Below are 17,335 nucleotides of genomic sequence, written 5' to 3' on the forward strand. Positions count from 1 at the left end.
GCTTCTAGATTTGCTGAGAGTGCGATGTGTTTAAGCTCTTTTATCAGAGGAATGCTGTTTATTCCACCTGAAAGACCGGAAACTGCCGACAGCAGTTCGCATCACGGAAGTGCCGCTACCCGCTATCAATGACCAATTCCCTGTCGGTCTGTAGTGAGTCATAACAAGGAGTCCGCTGTTTAACAGGCAGTTCGTTTGACGCTGTTGCGAGCAGCAGTTGGCTTATGTGCTAGTGTGTTTATGTGAGGAGTGCTTCGCTTGTCTTCACCATGGGGTGTTGCGCATCAAAACCGAAACAAGAAAACGATGAAGGAGCCGAGACCACTTACATTCCCGTACAGACCACGGAGGAGGCTTCCGTCACGGAAAATGACAATGACACTACAAGGTTGGTATTATCTAAGTGTGGTGGAGAATGCATGCTAGTACGGAAATAAATGTGTATGGCGGGAGAAGGTTGGTAACCGTGGCTGGAATCCCGGCCAATGCATGTGGGATTTATAAAATGAAATGTTATGACCCTTGGTTTGGATTCCACGTTAAACTTTGATCAAGTTATTAACAATCGCGTAAAGCTACAAGCTGAGAGCCTCCGTGGCTCAGGCGGCAACGTCCGACCTCTCACAGCTGGTTCCGTGGTTCAAAGTGGTGGTGGTGGTGATTATTGTTTTAAGAGGAAGTACAACTAGGCAACCATCCTCTATATAACACTAATCAGAGAGAAAAAACGGAAGGGGTCCGACATTTCGAAAAATGAAGGTATCAGTCAAAGGAAGACAAGGGCCACGAAGGGCGTGAAAATGAAAGACTCCCTAGGCCTCGAATGCTCTAATACCGCCGGAGTCGGAAAAGAAGAAGAGTTGACCAAGGGAGGTCGGACAGGATAGATGAAAGTGAGGAGCCTGGTGTAAGTAAGTGGAAGCATCCGTGGTTCAAATTCCGGTCACTCCATGTGAGATTTGTCGTGGGCAAAGCGGAGGCGGGACAGGATTTTCTCCGGGTACTTCGGTATTCGTTGCCATCTTTCATTCCAGCGACACTCTTCAGTATCATTTCACCTGTCAGTCATTAATCATTGCCCCAGAGGAGTGCGACAGGCACAATTCCTATCCTCGGCGCTACATTCCTGTCCTGGTCAAATGATAAGAGTAAGGGTAAGATGGGTCGCTGCTGATGCACACGTTTGAAAAATACGCTTATTCACATTCAAAGTACTTTCATGATTTAAATGTAATTAGAGCGCTAAACTCGCCTAATTAAGGACTACCATGTTGAGAGCAGAAATCTCTATTATTCCATTAACAAAGCAAAGATGACATTGCTACCTTACTGATTAATGATACCATGGCAAAACCTAACACCGCCAATCGTATATAACAATCAAAACAATCCGTGTTGAAGCTTGCACTTCTGTTAAACTCAACACTCTATCTGGATTGACTGATTATTCGCGATTAGTAGGGAAATTTCAGTTGCATTGGCAATGAAAACTGTAATAATTCGAAACGTTGGCAGACTGTTCGTCAAATAAGCCCTACATAAAGTCAAGACAAAGTTCAACGCAGAAGAGGAATTTTTATTCATAAAATATATACTTAAGCTTGATTTCAGTCAAATGACAAAAAAGTGGTGAAGCTCTAACTACAGCCAAGGTATAATAATCGTATGGGCTCAGATGTTGAGTGCATGGATGATTATTATAATTATAAAGTATTTCTAGAATGAAATTGTCAAGGAAAACTGAAGATCTCGGAGAAAATCTTCGTGGCTTGGAACTGACTGTTACGAATTTAGTATGGAGGCTTCGCGATGTGAACTCGGAATGCGGCGGGGAAATTTTAACATCTAACCACCTGAACCAAGAAGGGATAATAATAATAATAATAATAATAATAATAATAATAATAATAGTAATAAGTCCTTAAAGGGCCACTTGTCACAAGAGAAGTTGCAGAGCCGAAATTATGTCCTGAAAAATGGGGTTCATAAATGAGTCCGAAAGATCTATACGCCATTTTAAGCTCCGAACTCATATTGTATTATTAAGCTAATTATTAATACACTCCGTAGCCCATACAGTTCGGGCGTAGAGCTAACCACTCTACCCCATCAAGTGCCGAGGTTACGGATAGTGGAAGCCTTTATTTTCCACCACTCCCAGGGCTTTCATGGCCTGTACGGAGAAGACTTTGCTTTGCTTAGCCCATACAGTTACACATGTTATCGTACAGTTTCTACCCATAAAAAGATAGGAATTATCTGATTCAGATATCAAGCATCTTAGTCATATTTAACGTGTAGGAAGTGTAAGTTCGTAATCTTTTACTCATTCTGTGACTGGCATAAGATTCTCTTAAATCCGGCCTCTTGAAGCATTTACAGTACAGTATAGCTTATCAACAAACCAACAATTGTTACTGCGACTTATTGGTCCATATCATGAGTAACTGGGCAGCGTGGAAACAATTCCAAACAACTTGCCATTGAGGTCAATTTGTGATACTCCTCCGTGAACAGTTCAACTTCGCAACACATGTGTTTGTACGCAGAGGAAAACAGCGCGTTCCGTGGCAGTTGGTAGCCAAGTCTCCTTCCTTGAATTACGTCATGCGAGTTCCGCGCACTGTCTCTGTAAATGACCTTCCCTCGTCTTTCCGGATATATTAAGACCTAGTGTTTACAGTCCACTGTGTCTTCTGGTATAGCCTAGAGCAATTTTGTTACTTTCACTGATCTGTCTCAGTCTTTTGACAACATGAAAGTGACTGAGGTATGAGTGATGCTAGTAATGCCAGTCCCTGCTGTGAATGCTGCGATGGTGCACGCAGACTGATATGTAATGGCAACTCTTGGATAAGTGAGGGAAGCAACGGGAAACTGCACCACTCCTCATTTCCCTAGTACGCCTCTTCAATGATACCTAGGTCATCTATGGCATCTGATGGAGGAGCTGTTGAGGATCCAACCAGCCTTCGGGCTGAGCACTGCACATTTATATGCATTAAGATATTTTCGAGGAGGCCTCACAGGTTTTGGGGGACGGCAAGTGGCTTTATAAGTTTGCTCTCCAGAGCCTTACAATCTTGAGTTGACAGCGAATTAACCTATACGGGACCATTTTTTTTTTCTTTTCAGTTTCTCGCCTTTCGCAGTACAGTACTTCAGCTTTCTTTCTCGATACCCTCATTTTTCTGGTGGGCGAGGGTCAAAACTTCCTCTTATTACTTACTAGCTGCACGACCCGTCACTGGCGGATTATTGAATGTCAGGGATGTTCATGTTGGTAGACTTAGCAGCAATAATCTATATCTTCGTTATCACAGCTGATACGGTAAAAAACGTTTGGGGCATCAAATATTGGAAACTGCATTTCCTACAACTTGCATTATTATATACAGGTATTACACAGAGTGTCCTTGAAAAAGGTTACAATATTTACACAGGAGGCAGCACGCAACAAACGAAGGAAAAGAGGCCCAATAAACAATGGTTGCAAACCCGATATCTTCAGAGTTATGGTGAGGTACTACTACTATTAATGATCACCATGTCTTTGATCAACTCTTAACAACATGAGCTCGATATCTCCAACATCCATTGCAAATCAGCTTTCCACTCTACGTCGCATGGAATCACGCATTCGTTGGACCACCCCTGGCTGACTGAACACGTACTCGTAGTGCATCCATATCATTACATTTCACCACAGCAAAGAATCTAAAGGATTAAGTTCAGGTGAACGGGTGGGCCAATGTATTGGCACGTGTTAGGTGTCGCCTAACGCTACGATGGGAACGGGCCGGTGGCCATCATTTATGTACAACATTTGTACGATCAATGTTTAGGTAGGAAAGAATTTCCGTCTTTTGTTGCATACGTAAATTATTGGAACATCATGATCATTGATGGTAGTGCTACTGGACCATAACTCAGAAGATACTGGGTTTGATAACAATAATTATAGGACTTTTATTCCTTCGGTTGTTGCGTGCTGCATTCAATTTGCTTGTGCCAGGATCCTCACTTTCGTCTATTTTATCCGAGCTCTTGTTCTTTTCCGACCCCGACGCTATTAGAGCATTTGAGAGTTAGGGAGTCTTTCATTTGCACGTCCTTCGTAGACCTAGTCTTTCTTTGGCCGATACATTCATTTATCGAGTGTCTCGGGTCCCTTCCTTTTTTCACTGTGATCACTGTTGTATAGAGGATGCTTCCCTCGTTGTACTTCCCTTTCAAACAATGCAGCTTTACATCTGCGCGACTCTAACCGCTCGGTATGTGCTCTCAGTAATCCTAAAGTACTGTTACATGAACACTCGGTGAGCCGAACTTCCGACTTACTACCAATCAGTGGTGTGCGGTGCGGTGAACATATTCGTCATCCCAGCTGCAAAATAAAGTTTTTAAAAAATATATAAACAATCGTAGCCCCACTACACTCTCTAAAGTCACATTACCATTTTACAAGGCTGCATCTTTCGTGCAAAGGTCTGCCTGAGAAAGATCTTTCAAGAATATTTTCAACCACCCGCTCGCACATACTTCCAAATTGATATCGACAGCAGTAACGACACCATCATAACTTAATCTATAGCAGATTTTAAACAATGTACTTACAGGTTCACACAACATACACTGGGACTAACTATTTGTTTTTACTTAAAACGCCTGGTCTAAACTAATCAGCAAGATTTAACTGGTATTTTATCGTCGTTGAAGTTAAGTGCATCAACGACAAACGAGGGAAAATATTTGTTACGACATATAACACACGTTATATTCATGAAGAATGCCACAGAACTCGCGAAACCTTCACCTATAATCCAAGAAGAACACTACAAAAATTCACTATATACCACCATCACAGACAATCTGTGTTCATGCTGGGCAACCTAAATGTTTTTCTGCCACTATCGGAACACATACACTACACGTGCCATCAACGAATTGCTCGAAAAACTGTACACATGGCGAAACCCAAGACCAAAATATATTCTTCTATATTACAATTGTTGCATATACTGGCTCTATTTTAATTAGCAAGACGATGTGCAAGTGGCTATACTGTTAAGATGTTGATATTTTTCTTGCAGTCTCTAGTGTGTGGCGCTGAAGACTTCGAGTGTCAAGTATTAAAACTAACACCCCTTAGCTAAGCTAGCTGGCCTGTCACCGTAAATTGCTGTCGGGGGAGGGGCACAGCTTCGCCTCGAGGAAGCTTCGAGTGCATGCGTCACCCAAACGACCTTAAATTTCGCTGGGAGTAGCTCTCTATCGCGCCGGCAAGGAAACCCAGCTCGCTGGAGAAGCTGAACTGCGGTTGTGCGAGAGGATTGTCGAGACAGCTGTACTCGGCTTGGCTTAAATGTTCGCCATTTTTTAAACATTATAAAAAGCGTTCAAAGGAATAATTACAAAATGTTAATACAAAGTTCTTTAAATGGGTTCAGAGCACGCCACTGCTACCAATTTGTCAATATTAGTATCTCTTACAGTGACACACCATTTTACGCCATGATTGTACGGTATTTCCTCACGTTACAGAAGAAATGCTTCAACGTACTTAACACTTGGGTTATAACATCCTACAATGCACGTAGTTCTTGCAAGACCGTATATTTCTACCATCAATATGTTAGAAGGAATTTCAGCTGTTTGTAAAGACTAACTCTGGTAATGTCAGATTGTAATAATTTCTCCTCATTAAACTGTGGCCAGGTTTGAACAGCGACAATAACGTCCAGCATGCCTGCTTGAACAGCGAGAGTAGCGAATTCATTCCATTTCTTACTTATACTCCGAAAATTGATGTACAATATCCTAATATTATTTATTCCCTTTGTCTTCAAGTTTCGCTAAACTATTTACTGAACTTCTGATGTGACAGACTCCATTTTAAATACAATTATCCTAATTTAGTGATGCCAAAGATTACCTTAATGGGAATAATAGAGGAGACCTCATCTTTCCGAACGTAAACTTTGCCTTGTCCATACGTACTTATATCCTTTCTGCCTCAGATTTTTAGCTCCCTTTAAAAACTTTTTGACTTGGGAGTAAGGTGGTCATTTGTATTGAAAAGCTGACTAGAAGCATTCATACCAATTTACGAGGACAGAAGTCGTCTAACCTGCTTCTTCGCTACCATGATCTTGGTTTTATGCCCCCATAAAACTGGAGTTTAAATTCGAATTTGACAATATAGCTACATGTTCGATCTGTCCGAGTGCCTCGTGTACCCTTGTATAAATTTTGGTACTGATCAGTGGAGGCGAGTACATTTGTAAAACGAACGAGCTTCCTTTTGCGGTTACAGAGATAGAAACAGAATAGGTCCAAGAACCGAGCTCTGAGGTTCTCCTTGTAACTTTTTTGATGATAATAATAAATAAAATCATGAATAAAAATATATAAATAAAATTACTCAAAAACTTAATAAAATTAATAAGCATAATTAACCGAAATGTCCGTAGTATGGGCGCCAGAGTTCACCAGAATGGATCCCTCGAATTTAGATAAGAGCATGATAAACTTTATATCCTAGGGCGTGTACATAATGCTGCGTACTGGTACATCTGCTACAGGCCTTACCTAACCTCCTGAAAACGACTAATTAGGTAGGAACTGCACCTAGGTTCATCGATAACACTGATTCTAAAATAGCTAACTATATTCTGAACAAATCCCGTGCATGAGCACTGTTGTATGTCCGGCACTCCCTTCTCGCTCCGTCAGCCAGCTGCACGCGCGCCTGTGTATCATTCTGCTAGCTTCGACGCGCAGCCCTCAGTGCGCGTGCCTGACCATCGAGTGTACTATAAATAGGAGCTCCCTGTCTGCTCACTTGCCCACTCGCCCCGGTGTCCAGCTCCAGAATACACCCTACGTCGAGCACGGAGGCTACTCCTCTTGAAAATGTGCTTCGACCAGGTGGACTGAATTTCTGGCAGTACGAGGTTTCACCTCTGGTCACCGCTCCCTTACCTGTTTCCGCTGCCTATGTTCCGTAATTCTTTTACAAGCCATTTTCATTCCCTATCTTACGCAAGCTCCCTTAGTTTCGCTAGGTGGAATTTCTTCAATCAATTGAACTTGCTTTTTAGGAATTCAGGCACTTCAACAAACAAGGACTCTCAAAGACATTTATGTTAGTGTGCCAGATAGTTCTCGACTATCAACGTGTCAATTCACAAAGACTATCTTTTCAAGATAGAAGTGTATATAAAGACTGCAAACCTGTACATATTGTATAAAGACAGACTTTTCTCAAGATTCAATATTCCTTTTTGCTTCAAGATAAATTTCTGTTATTTATGTAAATATCATAAAGTGAAGCAATAAAAGTTGTGTTCTGTAAACTTCAACCTTGGTTACAACAAGCACCTCATCAACATACAACATTATACATATAATACACACATAAAATATTGCTGGAAGACTCCATATTTACAACAACAACAATAATAATGAAAATCGTGGGAAAACGAAAGCGAGAACTAAGCTACCATTTGTAGATGGTCCGATGAACAATGTACATGTATGAAGATAAATACCCTTCACTGTCTCTATATCAATTCGACTTACTGATTCTCATGATCGGCAGTTATCACATCACACGGATACTGTACCTTGTACTGCTGTGTTCACATATTTTAACACTTGTTGTCAAGATATATACACACGTCTGTCGATCCTCAACATAAATTTATGGAAAGTCTGAGATAGCTTTCACCAACATATAATGTTAGGCCGCCACAAGTGCTACAATACTTAATGCGCAAGCACTCTCCACAATCAGTCACTTTCCACGAACATAACAAGACTACGCTCCACGAACGTTTGAAGTCCAGTCCATTGCTGCCGTGTCACTCCAGTACCGTGTATCAGCACCACTTCCTTCCCGTACAGTGCGTCAGTTGTAGTTGTAGTTATCTTCCTTCTCGTTCCTTTACAATCACCTTCATAATCACCCTTACAATGTTTCCTTACAATCTCCCTCTTACAATGTCCCTTACAATGTTTCTGGTTGCCGCCGTATGATCAACCTTTATAGACATCAACATCCCCCTCCTCTCAGATGATACGTCTGGATTGGTGCTTGCCAGACAGTCATGAGTGAACCTCTTCTCAAGACCAAGCCCTGAACTACTTCTTCCTCCCAAGTTATAAACAAACACTCGGGAGTTTTACATGAATCATCAAATTTCCCTGGTACAACAACAAGCTCATCTCATCAGGCTGGGATATATACATGACTAATGGAATTTCCTGACACAAGTACATCAACAGACACTGGGGTAGCCATATGACTCATTCAAATTACCAGAGATATTAAAGCAATGTTTTCCCACTCGTGCAAAACAAATTACTCATACCTACATATGTGGACATCTTCCAGCTTACCAATATAAATGGCAAAATATATAAATGAAATAATAATAATAATAATAATAATAATAATAATAATAAATCGAATACTGACAATAATATCTCTAACTTCTACATATAATTCGGGGGTGTGATACATGTACTATCACATCCTTTTGTAACTGATAAGATAATACTGTTTACATTGTTAAACGATTCAAATTGTTCTCTTTCATTAAGGTAATCGATGAACTAGTTCAATGCGAAACCACTAACTCCAGCTGGATTTAGTTAATTTATCAAGTATTATGCACATTATAAAATGCCTTTATAAGTCAATGAACGCACCCGAGGCTAATTTTCCTTAATATCATGATTATTGAAGTTTAATAAAAATTTCTTCAATTCAATTTTATGTGCTTGATGCTATCAGTACCTCTGGTGTTATATGGATGAATGTTCGCGTTAGTTATAGGCCTACATAGTGAATTGGAGTGAATTATTCTGTTTCTTACCTTGTAAATCACGATCGATGATGCTTTCTGTCGAAATGTATAAAGTGAACATAGAACGATCCTACCTGGACGTTCATATCGTGTAGTGGCCTGTGCCAGAGCTCTTGGCATCACTTCCAGTCTCCTGAAAACATTTCCACAGATACCAAGTCGTATTCTGAGCAACCTCTTGCAATCCGGCAACTTATCTCCGCAATGAGCCTTCCATAAGCAAGGTAGGCTTTATTCGACGACTTCCGCTTTCCCCGTTGCCTGCTTTGGTCCGCACGGATGGCCATGACTTGAAAACCCTACAATCCACACGCACACACTCGTGCCTTTCAACTGACATCGGCATTTCCCAAACATCCGGATGTCAATGGAGACGTCTGTCGTAATAGTCCAGTCCCGTCCCGCTAAACATTCGTGCAGTGTAGTTAGGATTATCTAAATACATGACCAATTTTTTAAACCAGCAGAAAGAAACCTTCTTCAGGGCTGTCATGCACACATGACGAGTCCCTGTAATTATCTGCCATTATGCTTTACCTTTGTACACTGGGGCTACTATAGTAATGCTCCATTCATCTGGCATAGCTCCTTCTTGCAAACAGTAATCATCTACTTCTGGTATGGTACGTTAACTCAACCTGTTCCCTTTGGTATATCCCCAGAAATATTTTCAATTCGAGCTGCTTTTCTTAGCTTTCAGCTTCTATATCTTGTTTTAAATATCTGTATTTCGTAGGTAAATTTTAGTACTTTGCTATTGTTAGTCATCTCCTCTACCTGGACATTATCCTTCAGTCCAACTATCTCTGACTACTGCTGACTAAATGCTTCTGCCTTCTGTCAATCCTCCAATATACTGTACACTCCTCTCGTTCAAACTAAACCTTGTGTCAGGAGAAAAGTATCAAGATGCTGTTGAAAAATGAGCGAATTGAAAATTACGTGTAGAACATTTCTGTGGAAGCTGTGCCCTCTACCTTCATGCCACTGAAGACCATGTACAGGGTGTCTGTACTCTGGGCTACGGCAGCTGCTGTATGGGCGTGCAAGCAGCCTATACGAGTTCGACCTGGCAAGCATCAGTCGCCAGTCTCAATGGTCGTGTGAACAGTCTTACTCATACCTCTCGCTACTGGTGTTTATGAAGTCCCTCATTGTGTGGTGTTTGATGTCCTGTTAGTGCAAGACGAACCACAGAGCCTACTTTTTTTCGAAACGACAGTAAATGCAGAGAGGTACCAAAATGACATTTTGACGCCATTCTTCCATCAGTTAACGGAGGAAGAAAAATCGCTTGCGTGGTTTCAACCCCTGCTCATACAGCAGAAGATTCCCTTTTTGAAATCTCGGAAGTGTTTGCGGACGGAGTGATCAGTGCTGGTCTATTTCCCCTCGTTCTCCACATCTAACAGGTGTGATGTTTACTTATAGGGTAAACTGAAAGAAAAAGTGTATCGAACAAATCCTCAAACATTGGAAGAACTGAAAGAAAATACACTGACTGACAGAGCAAATGCAACACCAAGAAGGAGTGGTTCGAAAGGGATGAAAGTTGGGAAAAAAACAGAGACGGCACGGACGAATAATTGATGTTTATTTCAAATCGATATGCAGGTTACACAATGCGCACGGCATCGACTCAGTAGGATGTAGGACCACCGCGAGCGGCGATGCACGCAGAAACACGTCGAGGTACAGAGTCAATAAGAGTGCGGATGGTGTCCTGAGGGATGGTTCTCCATTCTCTGTCAACCATTTGCCACAGTTGGTCGTCCGTACGAGGCTGGGGCAGAGTTTGCAAACGGCGTCCAATGAGATCCCACACGTGTTCGATTGGTGAGAGATCCGGAGAGTACGCTGGCCACGGAAGCATCTGTACACCTCGTAGAGCCTGTTGGGAGATGCGAGCAGTGTGTGGGCGGGGATTATCCTGCTGAAACAGAGCATTGGGCAGCCCCTGAAGGTACGGGAGTGCCACCGGCCGCAGCACATGCTGCACGTAGCGGTGGGCATTTAACGTGCCTTGAATACGCACTAGAGGTGACGTGGAATCATACGCAATAGCGCCCCAAACCATGATGCCGCTTTGTCTAGCGGTAGGGCGCTCCACAGTTACTGCCGGATTTGACCTTTCTCCACGCCGACGCCACACTCGTCTGCGGTGACTATCACAGACAGAACAGAAGCGTGACTCATCGGAGAACACGACGTTCCGCCATTCCCTCATCCAAGTCGCTCTAGCCCGGCACCATGCCAGGCGTGCACGTCTATGCTGTGGAGTCAATGGTAGTCTTCTGAGCGGACGCCGGGAGTGCAGGCCTCCTTCAACCAATCGACGGGAAATGTTCTGGTCGATATTGGAACAGCCAGGGTGTCTTGCACATGCTGAAGAATGGCGGTTGACGTGGCGTGCGGGGCTGCCACCGCTTGGCGGCGGATGCGCCGATCCTCGCGTGCTGACGTCACTCGGGCTGCGCCTGGACCCCTCGCACGTGCCACATGTCCCTGCGCCAACCATCTTCGCCACAGGCGCTGCACCGTGGACACATCCCTATGGGTATCGGCTGCGATTTGACGAAGCGACCAACCTGCCCTTCTCAGCCCGATCACCATAGCCCTCGTAAAGTCGTCTGTCTGCTGGAAATGCCTCCGTTGACGGCGGCCTGGCATTCTTAGCTATACACGTGTCCTGTGGCACACGACAACACGTTCTACAATGACTGTCGGCTGAGAAATCACGGTACGAAGTGGGCCATTCGCCAACGCCGTGCCCCATTTATCGTTCGCTACGTGCGCAGCACAGCGGCGCATTTCACATCATGAGCATACCTCAGTGACGTCAGTCTACCCTGCAATTGGCATAAAGTTCTGACCACTCCTTCTTGGTGTTGCATTTGCTCTGTCAGTCAGTGTATTACAGTGGCAGAACTCTCTTGCCTCAGCCAGAATGTGGTTACCAGATAAAATACCTGTATAACCCAGGAAGCACGACACTTCCAACAGCTTTTGTAAGGTAAAATTTCATATATCATTGTATACATCCTTAGAGCAGGACGGCCGCGTGGGACGAAAGTTAGGCTGACGCAACTGCCGTATCGCAGAGTTCAAACACCGTGCGTTCGATTTGGATTTATAAGAAAGACCCTGTAGTTGTTCAAGGAAACGTACGGAAGAAAATGAAATTCTGTATTTCAAATTTTAAGGAGGAATGCATAAAATTATAACTTGTATGCACAACTGCGTAAAAATAGGCCATTTCGAAACGAATATTAGAATCTAAGTGTCACTATTAACTCGGCTGTATAAAAATATTTTCACACCGAACAAAACACTCAATACATATGGGCCGAATTTCAGGAAAATCCCTCGAATGGTTGCAGAGGTAATCGATATTTCTTACTGAATTGTACTTTGGAACTTTAGAACATGCCTTAAGAAGGACTCTTATAAATGACGATTAACAAATAATCAATCACTACAGATCTGCATTTAGGGCAGTTGCCCAGGTGCCAGATTCCCTATCTGTTGTTTTCCTAGCCTTTTCTTAAATGATTGCAAAGAAATTGGAAATTTATTGAGCAACTTCCTTGGTAAGTTATTCAAATCCCTAACTCCTCTTCCTATAAATGAATATTTGCCCCAATTTTTCCTCTTGAATTCCAACTTTATCTTCATATTGTGATCTTTCCTATTTAAAGGCACCACTCAAACTTATTCGTCTACTGCTGTCATTCCACGCCATCTCCCCACTGACAGCTCGGAACATACCACTTAGTCGAGCAGCTCGTTTCCTTTCTCTCAGGTCTTCCCAGCCCAAACTTTGAAATATTTTTGTAACGCTACTCTTTTGTCGGAAATCACCCAGAACAAATCGAGCTGCTTTTCTTTGGATTTTTTCCAGTTCTTGAATCAAGTAATCTTAGTGAGGGTCCCATACACTGGAGCCATACTCTATTTGTGGTCTTACCAGAGACATTCATGCCCTCTCCTTTACATCGTTACTATAACCCCTAAATACCCTTATAACCATGTGCAGAGCTCTGTACTCGTTATTTACAATCGTACTTATGTGATTATCCCAATGGTGTTCTTTCCTTATATTAACACCTACGTATTTACAATACTCCCCAAAAGGAACTCTCACCCCATCAATGCAGTAATTAAAAATGAGAGGACTTTTCCTATTGCTGAAACTCACTTCCTGACTTTTAACCCCGCCTGCTGTCCATCTCACAACATTATCGAGGTCATTTTGCAGTTGCTCACAATCTTGTAACTCATTTATTTATTTATTTATTTATTTTTTTTTTTGCTATGGGCTTTACGTCGCACCGACTCATTTATTAGCCCTACTGTATACAGAATAACATCATCTGCAAAATGCCTTATCTTTGATTACACTTCTTTACTCATATAATTGATATATATAAGAAAACATAAAGGTCCAATAATACTGCCCTGAGGAATTTCCCTCTTAATTATTACAGCGTCAGATAAAGCTTCGCCTACTCTAATTCTCTGAGTTCTGTTTTCTAGTAATATAGCCACCCATTCAGTCACGCTTTTGTCTAGTCCATTTGCACTCCTTTCTGCCAGTAGTCTCCCATGATCCACCCTATCAAATGCTTTGGATAGGTCATTCGCGATACAGTCCATTTCACCACCTAAATCAAGGATATCGGCTATATCTTGCTGGAATTCTACAAATTGAGCTTCAGTGAAATAACCTTTCCTAAATCCGAACTGCCATTTACCGAACCAGTTAATAATTTCACAAACATGTCTTATATAATCAGAAAGAATGTTTTACCAAAGCTTACATGCAATGCATATCAAACTGACTGGCCTGTAATTTTCAGCTTTATGTCTATCACCCTTTCCTTTATACGCAGTGGCTACTATAGGAACTCTCCATTCATTTGGTATAGCTCCTTCAACCAAACAATAATCAAATAAGTACAGTACTTCAGGGGCCTATTCCACAAAAGTATGGTCTTGTACATTACAAGTTACTAGTGTGGGTTCTTGTAATGTATGGAGTTGTACATTTCTGTTCCACAAAAGATTGATAGTCTCTTGTATATTACCAGTGAATTGTTACAAGTTTTACAAGTGACGACATATCAATAAACATACTACGTCATAGTATGAATCAGCTGTTTATCTTCGTATTCCATTCGTTGAATTAGGTTATGCTTGCCTCATTTATCGTAATATCGTATTTTACTGTAACTTATGCAGCAAAGATTGAAAGAACTAATATTCCTGTGAATTTTTTAATGCTACGATGTTATTTTTCAGTTTATTTCTTTGATGATAGGAAATTACTCCGTTATTATCACCCATTCTGTTCTGCCGCGATCCTCGCGTATGTTCTACGACAGTCTAACATACCTTTTATACCTTGGTCTGTCATTAGGAATCAGATGCCGCTAATAACGATATTCGGCCGCCAAACTTAATTGTTACGAAATTGCAAACTCTGCATGAATTGTTAAAATGATGTCAAGAGAAACAAAGTTATTCATTTTGAAGGAAATAGAAGGTAGGAAAGATATTCGTTTCGGTGCATTCAGCGAGAGTCTGAAAAAACAAGACAAAATAAATGGTTGGATGGAAATATTTGACTTGGGAAAAGCTCATGGAGCATTTGAGGGGAAAAGTTGGACGTATGTAAGAGATATTCTGCTCATTAATGATTCCAGGAATGTCCTTCTTGGAATATGTTTCTTTCAGTATTTTCAGGCCAACAAACAATTTGAGGAAATTTTATATCATTTATTGCAGCTACCACAGACCGAAGATTTTGCCATCCCAAGCATATCTGCAGTACCATGGTACTGACCACCATTTCCTAGCCAATGTAATGTTGTTAGTAAATGTTGTTTAGCAGAGAGAGATTTATTTCTGTTCGTAGGATATTTTAAGCTATGGCCAATATCTATCAAACGTTCTCCCACTATATTGTGCTTAACCTAAAACGTTCATTGTATTCAGATACAGTGTTAAACTGGAAGTTTATTCTTTCCCTGTACAGACGATAGTTTTCATTTTCATCACCATCACTATCACTACTGCTAGACCACATATTTATCAAAATGTATCCAAAATAAGCGTATTTAAATAGCACTAGTACATTTATATATTACTAGCTGCTGTACCCGTGCTTCGCTACGGGATTCTCAGAAAGACTGACTTGGTGGTTTTCCTAACTTAATTCAACATAGGTCATTACAAAAACGTCAGTAGGAATTTAGTGATTGAAAGGAATGTTATCATATAAAATACTCGATCAAATGAAAAAAAAACCGCACACTTTCTCACTTTCAACTAACAGTACTACGGTGCCGATCTAAGAGTCCAAAGTTCCAGAGCTGGAATAACCAGATCGCAGACTGCCGTGAACACTGCTTTGTCATTATTCCGTTAAATATGCACACTACTCATTCCAATCAGTGGCTCAGAGTAGGGATTGTATAGCTCGAATACTATGATGAACCAGTGTGTTACGTACCAGATATATCAGAAAATGTATGAACCAGAGGAATGGCAAGCTAAAGAAGAAAGTTATCTTACACCCCAGCTACTTCCCACCAATATACAGGCAGGCTGTTACAGTCGGTACGACCAGGCGCGTTGGCCGTGTGGTTAGGGGCGCGCAGCTGTGAGCTTGCATCTGGGAGATAGTGGATTCGAACCCCACTGCCAGCAACCCTGAAGACGGTATTCGGGAGATAGTGGGTTGGAGCCTCTCTGTCGGCAGCCCTGACGATGGTTTTCCGTGTTTTCCCATTTTCACATCAGGCAAATGCCGGGACTGTACCTTAATTAAAGCCACGGCCGCTTCCTTCCACTTCCTAGACCTTTCCTATCCCATCGTCGCCATAAGACATATCTGTGTCGGTGCGAAGTTAAGCAAAAAAAAAAAAGAGATGGTATTCCGTGGTTTCCCATTTACACACCAGTCACACCAGGCTGTACGTTAAAGCCAAGGCCGCTTCCTTCACACCACTATTCATTTCCAATTCCATCGTCGCCATAAGACCTACCTGTGTCGGTGCGACGTCAAGCAAATTTTAAAAAACCTCGGTACGCTGCAGTAATCCTATCTATCGGGGATAAGAGGAAACAGAAGACAAAAAGCACATCACAACAAATAATGGTCAATGTAATGTTATTGTTGATAAAGTTTATAAGCTTTCTATATTGCAGGCCTTCACATTAGTTTTCTTTCGACTCTGTGATATTAGGGTGTCTTACAAAATTATTTATATCGTAGATTGTAGTTCCTTATTCTCAGTCTTTAGATACCGATTTTCACTAAATTCTGTTTACCCATTTTCTCGTGACTCGGCGCTGATTTGGACAAGTAACAAAAATCCAAATTCATGAATATCTCTGATTATATGCGGTACGGTAACAATGTATAAGACATAAGTGATTGGAAATTTAATAACTTCTTACATAACTACTACTAATTTACGACATAACTAAAGTCATGTTAGTTATGTAGTATCGATACGACCACTAATAACATAAATAACTTATTTGAGAATTAAATTTCAGGCCTTCCCCTAAACTACCATTTCACTCAGCGTGAATAAAATAATTTATAGCCGAGCTTGTAGTGGTTTATTACCCGACATTACATACCGATTTTCATTAAATTCTCTTCAGCCGTTTTCTCGTGATGCATGTACAGACAGACAGACAGACAGACAGACAGGCAGGCAGACAGACAGACAGACAGACAGACAGACAGACAGACAGACAGACATACATACATACATACATACATACATTACGGAAAAGTAAAAAATGCATTTTCTTGTTACTGTGGACATGACCGATACAGAAATAACGTTCTTTTCAAATTCTGAGCAATGCACAGACAAAACTTGTATTTTATATATGGATTACATTTAAGGCCTTCCAATAAACTACCATTTCACTCAGTGCGAATAACATTACTGATAGCCTAGATTATAGCGACCTATTCCCCAACTTTGCATACCAATTTTCGTGAAGATACGACCACTAATAAAATAAATATTTGAAAGTTAAATTTTGGGCCTTCCCCTAAACTACCATTTTCTCAGCGTGTATAGCCTATATTGTAGCGACTTATTTCCCATCTTTGTCTAGCAACTTTCATTAAGACACGACCACTAATAACATAAATACTTGAGAATTAAATTTCAGGCCTTCACGGAACTACCATTTCTCTCAGTGTGATTAAAATAATTTATAGTCTAGATTGTAGCAGTTCATCACCCGACTTTACATTCCGATTTTCATTTAATTCTCTTCAGCCGTTTTCTCGTGATGCGCGTACATACATACAGACAGACAGACAGACAGACAGACAGACATTACGGAAAAGTAAAAAATGCATTTTCTTGTTACTGTGGACATGACCGATACAGAAATACCATTCTTTTCAAATTCTGAGCAATGTACAG

General features: G+C 41.3%; 1 protein-coding gene across 1 annotated transcript in view; it reads left to right on the plus strand.

The window, feature by feature from the left end:
* The first annotated feature begins 225 nt into the window (after positions 1-225).
* The window catches only part of LOC136871582 (uncharacterized), a 723,775-nt gene continuing 706,665 nt past the window's right edge, over positions 226-17,335 (plus strand). The window contains exon 1 of the mRNA XM_068227153.1: positions 226-388. Coding sequence (XP_068083254.1) covers positions 270-388 — 119 coding nt within the window. The 5' untranslated portion in view covers positions 226-269. The remainder of the gene's footprint in view (positions 389-17,335) is intronic.

Source organism: Anabrus simplex, chromosome 4 (assembly GCF_040414725.1).
Source record: "Anabrus simplex isolate iqAnaSimp1 chromosome 4, ASM4041472v1, whole genome shotgun sequence".
Taxonomy (NCBI): Eukaryota; Metazoa; Arthropoda; class Insecta; order Orthoptera; family Tettigoniidae; genus Anabrus; species Anabrus simplex.